General features: G+C 44.5%; 1 protein-coding gene across 1 annotated transcript in view; it reads right to left on the reverse strand.

Moving 5' to 3' along the window:
* Positions 1-338: 338 nt before the first annotated feature.
* Positions 339-12,585, reverse strand: part of b4galnt4a (beta-1,4-N-acetyl-galactosaminyl transferase 4a) — a 188,217-nt gene continuing 175,970 nt past the window's right edge. Inside the window, exons 13-21 of the mRNA XM_039017968.1 lie at positions 11,942-12,580; positions 6,564-6,736; positions 5,990-6,216; positions 5,843-5,923; positions 2,549-2,702; positions 2,275-2,347; positions 968-1,121; positions 736-862; positions 339-459 (exon numbers count right to left, since the gene is read on the reverse strand). Of these exons, the coding sequence (XP_038873896.1) occupies positions 339-459; positions 736-862; positions 968-1,121; positions 2,275-2,347; positions 2,549-2,702; positions 5,843-5,923; positions 5,990-6,216; positions 6,564-6,736; positions 11,942-12,580 (1,749 nt within the window). The remainder of the gene's footprint in view (positions 460-735; positions 863-967; positions 1,122-2,274; positions 2,348-2,548; positions 2,703-5,842; positions 5,924-5,989; positions 6,217-6,563; positions 6,737-11,941; positions 12,581-12,585) is intronic.

Consider the following 12,585-nt stretch of genomic DNA (forward strand, 5'->3'; position numbering starts at 1 on the left):
AAAAAAGAAAAGACATTGTCTCTACATTGAGTTCTGTTAGTGAGGCGAAAGGTCAAGTCTATCCGGGTAGACGTCAACACCAACATAAAAAAACAGATTCCCTCCGTTTTCCCCCCTCAATGTCCTCCATTGACGGGAAAAAACATCCTCAGGGAAAAGATGTCCCTCAGACAGATCCTCAGAGAAGCAGGGATGGGCATCCCTGAAAAGTGCCTATCTAAAAAAAGGCAAAGTCAGGCAGTAAGTAAGCTTATTCAGGGTCTCTCCTCACACACAGTGGAGCTGCAGGTATAGGCCATGTGTCTTGGGTCCTCCAGGCCCATGGGGGGCGGTGTTAGCTATCCCCCTCCCTTGGGGGTTTTCTTGTTCTGAGCGTTCCACATGCCCCTTTTGGAGTGGTAGTAGTGGAAGAAGTTCCTCAGTCTCAGTCTCTCCACCTCCAGGCCATTCTGTAGCACCCTTGAAGGAGGGAAGAGAGGAACAACCAGGTGGCTATAAAAATCACTCCTTTTCTCGTCACCTCCAATGATTGTAAAATACTTAACAGACGAAAACAAGGTGGTGGGAGCTCAACATTAGGCTGGTTTCCACCTGGTCAGCTCTTTCAAAATCAGTGCAATGACGATGAGGAGAATACATCATTTTAAGACAATTGAGAAAGAGCCCGGAAAGAGGCGAAAGAGGGTTAGAAAGCAGAGGGTGTTGTGTTTGCAATGGTCAGGGTTGCCAGTTTACCTGTCCAGTAGTTCCCAGTCCTCTCCGCCCCAGCGGTCTTTAAACTCCTCCGTGTTCATCCCGCCGATCTTATCAAAGTCCGACTTATAAATCCCAAACAGGCCAAAGCCGTTCACCTCCCAGTAGCCTGCAGAGGGAAAGTAAATCCCAAACATGGTGTGTGTGTATGTGTGCATGTGTGTGCATGCCGTGTGCGTGATGTGTGTGTGTGTGTCTATCATGTGTGTATTACCATCAGGCTCTAGCGGGGAGCTGCCACAGCCCAGTCTCATGACGATAGGGGCAAAGGCCAGACGTCCCTCTACACAGTGCTTCCTGATGCTCTCCAGGATGTTGAGGGGGAAGTGGATGTGAAGGTCACACAGGAACGCTATACTGTGGTTGTCCTGTAAAACAGACATACACACAAATACGTTGTAATCAAAACTAAAGTACACACAATCATGGTTACAGACTCCCAACATACTCAGTCCCACAAACTCAAACGCCACACAAAAACTGTCAATCTAAATGCTCTACTCTACTGTGTGTGTGCGTCTATGTGTGTGTTTGTGTGTGTGCGAAGCATGCACTAGTGTGTCTGTATGTGTGTGAAAGGTTTTGATATAAAACACCCACAGTCATTCAACTGTGAGTGACACCCCAGTCTTCCCCATGTGACAGGCCTGACACTCAAATGACAGATAACTGTTTACCCAAATCCCTGTTGCATAGAGAGAGAGAGAGAGAGAGAGAGAGAGAGAGAGAGAGAGAGAGAGAGAGAGAGAGTCTATGTGACAGTCATGACACTCCAATGATACATAACTCTCTGCCCAAATCCCTGTCGCACAGAGAAAGAGAGCGAGAGAGAGGAAACAAACAAACAAGAAAGAGAGAGTTGGGAGAAAGAGAGAGAACGAGAGAGAGAGAGATAGAGGGGAGGGTAGTAGTGGTAGAGGGAAAGAGACATAGAGAAAGTCTATTTGACAGCTTTGACACGCCAATGACAGATAACTGTCTGCGCAAATCCCTGTCGCACACACAAAAAGAGAACCGCATTGAATAAAACATTGAATACATGTCTGTCTGCCTGTCTGGCTGTCTATCAATCTGTCAGGCCATGGGGTCACAGAGAACTGGACAGTTTGTGACCGTCTGAATGTGCGTGTGACTCTCTTGGGAGCATCTGAGACCTCTTGACCTCTGCAAGTCTTCAGAGTCAGAAGCTAACCACAATCATTTAAAGGGAGCTCCGAATACGGCACCTCACGATATCAGAGCATATACCGTGACTATCTCACTGTATTAAAAAAATACCTCACTGAGATTGAGTAACCGTCACACGAGTTAGGATATACATTATGCTGCTTTTTATACTGCTCATCCTGTCAATGTGAAATTGTATGGTTAGTATGGTCACTGTCAGAGTAAAATGTTGTCCAGAAGCTTCAGCCTGCTCTCTACCGAGTGTGCATGTGTGTCACCTCAATCAGGGCATTTGCAAATGTATTGGCTGTATATGAATTCTCTTTCCCTTCCTGAAGGACCGCTATCTCTCACCTCGATAGTGTCCACTCCGATCTGTAGTCCCGCTGAGCGCTCAAAGTTCCCTTCTCTTCTCAAGTACTCATACCTGACAAAACACGCAAACAATCACACCAGTTAACTCCAGGGTTTGGTCCGATTACATATCCCATTATGTGTGTGTGTCAGTTGGAATTGCTCCATAAGGACTGTTTATAAACTCCTGAATCAATTCAATTCCTGTAGTAATTAAAATGCACTCCTATGGAGCTATCGATGAACTCTGAGACAAACACACGCACGCACGCACCTAGGCACAGTGCTCTCTCGGAGGGCCTGCTCCACGTCCATGTCGGTGCTCTCGAAGTCGACGATGACGATGCTGAAGTCGTCGTCCTTCGTCTGACGGTGCAGCTCCTCCATGTCTGTGATGAACTGCTGCACCCAGCGAGCCTGGTTCTTCACTAGAGACACGCAGAGAGAGAGCGGCAAAGTGCTTTAACTTTCCACGGCCAATAAAGTGTATTGAATTGAATTGAATTGAGAGAGGGAGAAATTGTGTTTCAACACGACATGAGCTAATAAGATACAGCCGTCTTCAATTCCCAAGCTTTCCTTTCAGATCTGCACGATTGTCTGTGCTGTATTTTTCAAACCTCTCCCCAGGGACCCCCTTGCCATTCCATGTAGTTGATCTATTCCAGAGCTAGCACACTTTCCAGGGCTACAAAAAAAAAAATTGAAACGTGTGGGAGTCCTTGAGAAATGGTTTGAGAAACTACTGTTGGAGAAGGGACTCGTGACCTAACGAGAGGTCAACCCTCCAGTACTGGGGCCTCATTTATAACCGTCATAAATTGCACACAACATTTCCGCGTGCTCTATTTCTGAAAAGTCTAGGCACAGTACAAAAATACTGAGATTCATAAACTTGCCGTACGCATGTTTCCCGTTATAACTCAGACCTGTCGAACAACTGTGCACGCGTTACACAAGCATTAAAACTCCGCCTGGAAAATGCCTCCATTCACCTTTTATGGTGACAATAACTGTTGGCATTACACCACGGCATGCAAAAAACATTGTTCTTCAATATTTAGTTCATCAATAGACTGGGTTTAAATATCCTGCCTTGGCATAGGCGCAGAGATTAAAAAGGCAATGAATATGCACTCTTATCACACAGCAATACTGTAGCCTGCCCATACTGTCAAATATTTTACATACAGTGCATTCGGAAAGTATTCAGACCCCTTGACTTTTTCCACATTTTGTTACGTTACAGCCTTATTCTAAAATTGATTAAATACATGTTTTTTCTTCATCAATTTACACACAATACTCCATAATGACAAAGAAATAAAAGATTTTTAGAAAACAGAAAACATACATTATTTACATAAGAATTCAGACCCTTTGCTATGAGACTCGAAATTGAGCTCAGGTGCATCCTGTTTCCATTGATCATTCTTGAGATGTTGCTACAACTTGATTGGAAACCACCTGTGGTAAATTCAATTGATTGGACATGATTTGGAAAGGCACACACCTGTCTACATAATGTTCCACAGTTGACAGTGCATGTCAGAGCAAAAACCAATCCATGAGGTTGAAGGAATTGTCCGTAGAGCTCCGAGACAGGATTGTGTCGAGGCACAGATCTGGGGAAGGGTACCAAAAAATGTCTGCAGCATTGAAGGTACCCAAGAACACAGTGGCCTCAATCATTCTTAAATGGAAAAAGTTTGGAACCACCAAGACTCTTCCTAGAGCTGGCCGCCCGGCCAAACTGAACAATTGGGGTAGAAGGGCCTTGGTCAGGGAGGTGACCAAGAACCCAATGGTCACTCTGAAGGAGCTCCAGAGTTCTTCTGTGGAGATGGGAGAACCTTCCAGAAGGACAACCATCTCTGCAGCACTCCACCAATCAGGCCTTTATGGTAGTGGCCAGACGGAAGCTTCTCAGTAAAAGGCACATGACAGAGAAAAAAGATTCTCTGGTCTGATGAAACCAAGATTGAACTCTTTGGCCTGAATGCCAAGTGTCACGTCTGGAGGAATCCTGGCACCATCCCTATGGTGAAGTATGGTGGTGGCAGCATTAGGCTGTGAGGATGTTTTTCAGCGGCAGGGACTGGGAGACTAGTCAGGATCGAGTGAAAGTTGAACAAAGAGATCCTTGATGAAAACCAGCTGCAGAGTGCTCAGGACCTCAGACTGGGGAAAAAGTTCACCTTCTAACATGGCAACGACCATAAGCAGACAGCCAAGACAATGCAGGAGTGGCTACGGGACAAGTCCCTGATTGTCCTTGAGTGACCCAGCCAGAGCACGGATTTGAACCAAATCGAACATTTCTGGAGAGACATGAAAATATCTATGCAGCGGCGCTTTACATCCAACCTGAAGGAACTTGAAAGGATCTGGAGAGAAGAATGGGATAAACTCCCCAAATACAGGTGTGCCAAGCTTGTAGTGTCATACCCAAGTAGGCTGCCGAGGCTGTAATCGCTGCTCAAGGTGCTTCAACAAAGTACTGAGTAAAAGGTCTGAATACTTATATAAACGTGATATTTCAACAACAAAAAATGATATACAGTATATACATTTGCAATCATTTCTAAAAACCTGCTTTTGCTTTGTCAGTAAGGGGTATCGTGTGTAGATTGATGAGGAATTTAAAAAAATAAAAAAATAAAAAAAGAATAAGGCTGTAACGTAACAAAATGTGGAAAAAGTAATGGGGTCTGAATACTTTCCGAATGCACTGTAAGCTACTGTCTGCAAATTCTGAAACGTTGTAGGGCAGGCTACTCAGCTTTGGATGTGCGGTAGATTCTGCCTATTAAGTGCAGGCTCCTCAAACAAATGCAGTAGTTACAGTTATTTCTTGTGTGTTTTTCGTTCTACTTTACTGTTAAATGTATTTTTTTATAGTACTACTGATATTCATTACTGCATTGTTGGGGAAAAAAGCAAGCGCGAAAGGCATTTCACTGTCGGCTACTTGTGCACGTGACAATAAAAACATGAAACTTGATACACAGGCCGACTTAAATGTAAAAGCTTGCGCTGCCTATGAGGTTGCAGAACTTTCAATACATATAGCCTATCTATTTACTAGGCTACTTGGTCCAATTAAATGAGAGATGCGCATGGTAAGTTGTTGTGTGGCCCCTTTGGGAATATGAACCCATCACGGCCAGAAAAGGTGAAGAATATATTCTGCAATGGGTATGAAAAAATAATAGGAAAAAGATTCCTATGTCTAATTATAAGCTTCTTATGTCTAATTATTTTAGACTATCCCCAATGGCAAATGGTTGCATTCTTGTTAATATGTTTTCCTGTTTTTGTTTTATTATGAATAAGCTTTTCATCATATCCCACATTTGCACAAAATACTTACGTGCCAGCTTGCAATACAACATTTCAACCATTAGAAAATGTGCGTACACATGGTCTAAAGTTTGCGGGGGAGGTGAGCGCATTCTTACGTCAAGTGAAAAATAAATAAATGCCAAACTTTTGCGTGAAAACTGGTGCACACACACACACACACACACACACACACACACACACACACGAGGCCCCTGGTACCTACCTGGCACCACAAAATGCACCATCACATCCTTCCGCCACTGCAGCATGACCGGCTGGCACAGCAGAGGGTTGGCGTAGGCCGTGCCCCACGTGGTGGCCCCGGGCTGGGCAGGGGGGTGTGTGGAGGTTGGGGGTGCGGGGGTGCTGAGGATGAGACCAGGCGGGGACCCAGCAGGGGCCGAGGCGGGGATGAACTCCGTGTTCTCCAGGCTGTCTCCGCCCAGCCGGCCACGGTGGAGGAGAAGGTAGATGTATTCCGAGAGGCGCACCACGTTCCGACCGCGCTCCATCAGCTCCAGTTCCACCAGGTAGCGGTTTCCCCGGGCCGAGTCTCGCCTCTTCTCCACATTGATGATCCGCAAAAGGGTGTAGATACTGGGGGAGAAAGGGGAGGGTGTGTTTAGTAAAACAAACATACAACTTCAATATTTTCACTACATTGCTTCCATCCCCAATACACATGCACACGCGCAAACACACACACACACACACACACACACACACACACACACACACACACACACACACACACACACACACACACACACACACACACACACACACACACACACACACACACACACACAGAGTTCAAATACTTTAGCTGGGCTTGATTGAGCTTTTCTGGGGCAATTGACCCAATAAAAAAGTCACAAGACTCTAAAACGCTAAAAGTATTCATATAGTATCTGAACCCAGGTGTGGCACAATCACACACTAACCCTCCGTTGCGCTCGTTGAGCTTCTCCATGTACTGTGCCAGCACATCCACCACCTCGCTCTCGGCCAGCTGCAGGTTCCCAGACACGTTGCAGCGCAGGTCATTCCAGTCGGAGCGCAGCAGCTCAAAGTCCATGGGGTTGACTGAAAACGTTCTCTGCCAGTTGATGCTCTCCTATTTATTCATAAGTATGTTTATTTGACAGTTTTGTACACTTAAAACATACATGTTTTATGCATTGCACCAGATATAGGTCGACAGCAAATTGCTTTCAACAAATCGTCGTTAAGCATGAGCTACAGTCCCTGGGGAAATGAACAATAAAATCATTCAACATTAGAGCCTGAGCGATAGGCTATGGGATTTTTTGGTGTCTGACTCATTCTACATCGTTACCTCAATCAAAGCACTCTATTTTTTGGCCTCTAAAACCATGTTTTGGTCAAATAGTAAAGTGCATTATCCTCGTGGTTCCGTTCATGAAAGTACGTGCCCCTGTGACTGTTTCGCTGGGGCCTGCTAACTGTAACGAGCAAGTCACTCTCCTCTTCCCCCATCCGCTCGAAAAATGTGTTCTGAACGTATAACATTTTAAGACGCAATTGCTGGGGAAAAAACAGCTCTGGAAGCTTCATCCCTTGTCCCTGTCGAAGAGACGAGGGCCTCGTCTTTCTGTATGTATAATTTGTATTTCTCAAACTCTCAATATTCAGCTCAATAGCAACTATTTTACAACCAATATATTTGATATGGCCTTGTGATGTTGGAGAGGCACTCGCGCGACATGCACACCAGCCATTGCGAGAGCATAGGCATATAGGTCTACTCCTGAATGCCGATTGGGGACCCTCTTCAGGATTCGCCCCTTTTTAAAGATGTTCGCATAAAATGACAGACCCAAATCTAACTGCCTGTAGCTCAGGACCTGAAGCAAGGATATACATATTCCTGATACCATTTGAAAATAAACACTTTGAAGTTTGTGGAAATGTTACATTAATGTAGGAGAATATAACACATTAGATCTGGTAAAAGATCATTCAAAGAAAAAACATGTATTTTTTTGTATTTTCTTGTACCATCATCTTTGAAATGTAAGAGAAGGGAAATAATGTATTATTCCACCCCAGGCGCAATGTAGATTTTGAACACAAGGTGGCAGCAGTGTATGTGCAAAGTTTTAGACTGATCAAATGAACCATTGCATTTATGTTCAAAACTTTGTATCAAGACTGCCCAAATGTGCCTAACTGGTTTATTAATACATTTTCAAGTTCATAACTGTGCACTTTCCTCAAACAATAGCATGGTATTCTTTCACTGTAATCGCTACTGAAAATTGGACAGTACAAATAGAATAACAAGAATTTAAGCTTTCTGCCAATATCAGACATGTCCATGTCCTTGTTACTTACAACCTCATGCTAATCACATTAGCGTACGCTAGCTCAACCATCCCACGGGGGACCCACCAATCCTGTTGAGGTGCATTCCAGCCGGAGTCTATTCCACAAGTTACCACCAGCTAAATCTATGACGTTAAAATGACTATTTACTCTGTTCCATCTGACTGGACAATCCACTGTCCCATTAGCCCAGGCAGGGAAGTTATAAATGTGATCTCCACTATAAAAAGCATCGAGACATTATCTCACGTTTCTTTTAGACTAACATTTCGTTTTCAACAGCGGAGATTTGTATAAACCTTACAGTCTGTCTCTGACATTTGAAACATTGTTTCACTATTCAAATTCGATCTCCAACTGTTCCATAGTAAAGAACGTGTAACGGATTGGGAGTCGGGATGAGAGAGAGAGGCAGGCATCGTTTCTCAGCCAGTCGAAATCATGAATCAGCTGGCATAATTTTTCTGGTTGTATACAAAGAAATATCAGTTGAAAAAAAGGTAAAACGAAACGAAATGCAGCTAGTTTGCAGTCTTTCCAGCTTCAGTTGGAAGTTATTGTGTTAGCTTGGTTGTTGGCTTGCTCCCTGAACAACAGTGTCCTAATGAGAGAGCACATTTTCTATGCCAGGTGAAATCGCACCTCATTAGCTCATTGTTATGGATGTATCCAAATAAATGTCACTGGAAAACAACTTAAACAAATGCAGCTACTGTTATTCTGTCTGCACTGTCTGACGTGACTGTAAGTTAGCCGTAGTTGGCTAGCTAGCAAGCAAGGGATAAGAACATTGCCAGCCAGTATGGCAATGGAACATTTAGAACAAACGACTGGCAACCAAACCAATAGAACGAACGACCAGCCGGCTTGGTTAGCAACTGTCGATTTGTTTCGGGAAGGATGAAATAGTATGAATAAATTAATTAAAATTATGTTTTTAATGAAAATATGTCAATCATTATTTGAATATGCTGGTAACCCGTTGCATAACAGTGATAATGCCCTCGAAGCCAGTGTTTGGAGGATACATTGGCATGGATTTTCAGCCCGGGCCTAACACCCGTGCCAATACATCCTCCAAAAACTCCCTACGATATTAGTTTGTACACATCAAGATGTGTGGTCCCGTGTGGCTCAGTTGGTAGAGCATGGCGCTTGCAACGCCAGGGTTGTGGGTTCAATTCCCACGGGGGGACCAGGGTTCAATTCCCACGGGGGGACCAGGATGAATATGTATGAACTTTCCAATTTGTAAGTCGCTCTGGATAAGTGCGTCTGCTAAATGACTTAAATGTAAATGTAAAATGTATGCAATTAATCTCTATTGAACCCCCCAAAAAATCAGGAAAGGAGTACTATTTTGACAGTAAAATATAGCAACTATAGTCTTAATTGTCAACCCAAAATGAATGACAATCACTGGATTAGGTTGCACAAAATCTTGAAAAATACCTTCCTGCTTGGACGTGTAAGATAAAAAAATATATATATATTGAATACCTCCGTAGTCTATTTATTACATTCTGAATAAAGTACTATGAAGTACTTTATTTGGCCAGGGGCTGGTGCTACCAACTGCAAAAGTTAGTGGGACCAGTGACACCAGGGGAAAATGTCCGGAGCACTGTAATAGTAATTAACACTTAGCGTATGACAGGCACTAATTTGCATTATAAACTGGATGGTTCAAGCCCTGAATGCTGATTGGCTGACAGCTGTGGTATATCAGACCATATACTGAACCACGGGTATAGCAAAATGTATTTTTACTGCTCTAATTACATTGGTAACCAGTTTATAATAGCATTAAGGCACCTCGGGGGTTATTGGTATATGGCCAATATACCACGGCTAAGGGCTGTATCCAGGCACTCTGCGTTGCGCCGTGCTTACGAACAGTCCTTAGCCGTGTTATATTTTCCATATACCACACCTCCTCGGGCCTTATTGCTTAAATATAGCCGAAGTCATTCGCTTTTATAATGTACAGTATAAGGCTTAAGCAGGCAGGCAGACAGACAGAGAACTAGAAGAAGCACAGTGGCAGCAGAGAAGATGCGGAGACAGATAGACAGCACAAAAGGGAGGCAAAAATAAATTCTAGAGCAGAGCCACAGTTACAATGGTGGGTTGTATCTCCAGTGGTGTTTTTACATATTGTATTTGTTTTAACGAAGTGACTGCGGATCCAACTTTTCGGGGATCTTTAGTATAACATTACTGTAAGACAAAAACACCACCGCATTTTTCTCGTGGCCAAAACTCAACAGCGTGCGCCGCAAGGCAAAATACACAGGTCGGCTATTCTACAGTTAGTTAACACCATCTGCTCTAAAATGCACTCTGCACATCAGTCAAAAAACAACACTGTAGGCTACTTCGAAACAACACCGCATAAACTCAAGATCTAAATGCATATCCCCCACGAAACTGATTGAGATGAAATGGTTGACGGGTAAAACTTGAGGAATTATCATTCACGGCGGTGGGGTTTTTGTCTTACAGTAACATTATGATATATTTGGTTCTGCTGTGTAGAATCCTGTGATTATTACGGGAGATCTTGCAGACATTGACTCAACATGATCCAACGTTATTAAATGAGCACCATTCGCCCGAGCAACCTTGTTTTCTGTGCGTAAAAAGGGAGGCAAAAAGAAATTCTAGAGCAGAGCCACAGTTACAGTGGTGGGTTGTATCTCCAGTGGTGTTTTTACATATTGTATTTGTTTTAAGGAAGTGACTGCGGATCCAACTTTTCGGGGATCTTTAGTATAACATTACTGTAAGACAAAAACACCACCGCATTTTTCTCGTGGCCAAAACTCAACAGCGCGCGCCGCAAGGCAAAATACACAGGTCGGCTATTCTACAGTTAGTTAACACCATCTGCTCTAAAATGCACTCTGCACATCAGTCAAAAAACAACACTGTAGGCTACTTCGAAACAACACCGCATAAACTCAAGATCTAAATGCATATCCCCCACGAAACTGATTGAGATGAAATGGTTGACGGGTAAAACTTGAGGAATTATCATTCACGGCGGTGGGGTTTTTGTCTTACAGTAACATTATGATATATTTGGTTCTGCTGTGTAGAATCCTGTGATTATTACGGGAGATCTTGCAGACATTGACTCAACATGATCCAACGTTATTAAATGAGCACCATTCGCCCGAGCAACCTTGTTTTCTGTGCGTAAAAAGGGAGGCAAAAAGAAATTCTAGAGCAGAGCCACAGTTACAATGGTGGGTTGTATCTCCAGTGGTGTTTTTACATATTGTATTTGTTTTAAGGAAGTGACTGCGGATCCAACTTTTCGGGGATCTTTAGTATAACATTACTGTAAGACAAAAACACCACCGCATTTTTCTCGTGGCCAAAACTCAACAGCGCGCGCCGCAAGGCAAAATACACAGGTCGGCTATTCTACAGTTAGTTAACACCATCTGCTCTAAAATGCACTCTGCACATCAGTCAAAAAACAACACTGTAGGCTACTTCGCCCCCTAAAAAGTCTGATATGCACGACCTTGTTTTAAACATGAGCTGGTTAAAAAAAAGAAGAGGAGGACCATGTCTCACCAGTCACTTGTACCGAAATGGTTAAGAAACGCTATAATATATTGCCAATGGTATGTGTCAGCCCTACTGCCTGTGTCTATGTAGGGTGTGTGTGTAGGGTGCAGGGTGTAGGATTTATGTGTGGGGATGGGGAGTGTGCGTATGGTGAGTGGGGGAGGCGGTGACTTGGCGGCACATGCAGTGATGTGGGCTGGCGTGGATAAAATGCCAGGGCTGAACAGTGATGCTGAACATAAAATATGACTCAACATACCCTACTCTCCTCTATGTAAATACTATCTGAGGTTTAAAGATCGATCCGATATGTTGGCAAAAGGTCCGTATCAACCGATATATCGGTCTGACTCAATTCAATACAATCAGAAGCAGTTAAATCGCAACCAACCTCAGCCCAGCCTGGACGCGCCTCTTCAGCCTCGTAACTGTAGTCGGACACCCCACCCTCCTCTGGTTCTGGTTCTGGGTCTGGGTCGGGCTCTGGGTCAGCGTTCGAGCGGATTGGATCAGGGTCTGGGTCGGGTTCTGAGGGTTCTTGGTCTGGGTCGGGTTGTTTTTGCTGTGACTCGGTGATCTCGGAGGTTTTGAGGTACGAGGTGACCCTGGTTTCTAGCCTGCTTTCAACCCTGCTCTCGATAGTTTGGGCATTCTCCAAAGAGTTGGGGGGAGTGGGTGAATGAGGTGGCGGGGGCTGGAGGTGCTGGGGCAATGGGGTGCCTCTTTTACTGGGTAAGGTGGCGTCTGCGGCAACCTCTCTTTCTGGGGGTATGTGGTGCTCCCTTCCCCCTCCTCTAACTCTCCTCCTCTCTCTGTCTCGGAGCCTCACTACCGCCACCCTGCTGGCTGCCTGGTGAACTGCGCCTTGTCTGCTAACACTAGCATTAGTGCCACGTGGGGGAGCTTTGCCGTCTCTTAGAGGGGGTTTGGGCCAGAGTTGGGGGGCAGAGACGAGCCCCCTGCTCCCCGCTCCCCCTCCCCCCCTGGATCGAGTGCTCTGGAGGTTGACCAGTCTGGTGGTCTTTCCACTCTGGT

Source organism: Salvelinus namaycush, chromosome 21, assembly GCF_016432855.1.
Source record: "Salvelinus namaycush isolate Seneca chromosome 21, SaNama_1.0, whole genome shotgun sequence".
Lineage (NCBI taxonomy): Eukaryota > Metazoa > Chordata > Actinopteri > Salmoniformes > Salmonidae > Salvelinus > Salvelinus namaycush.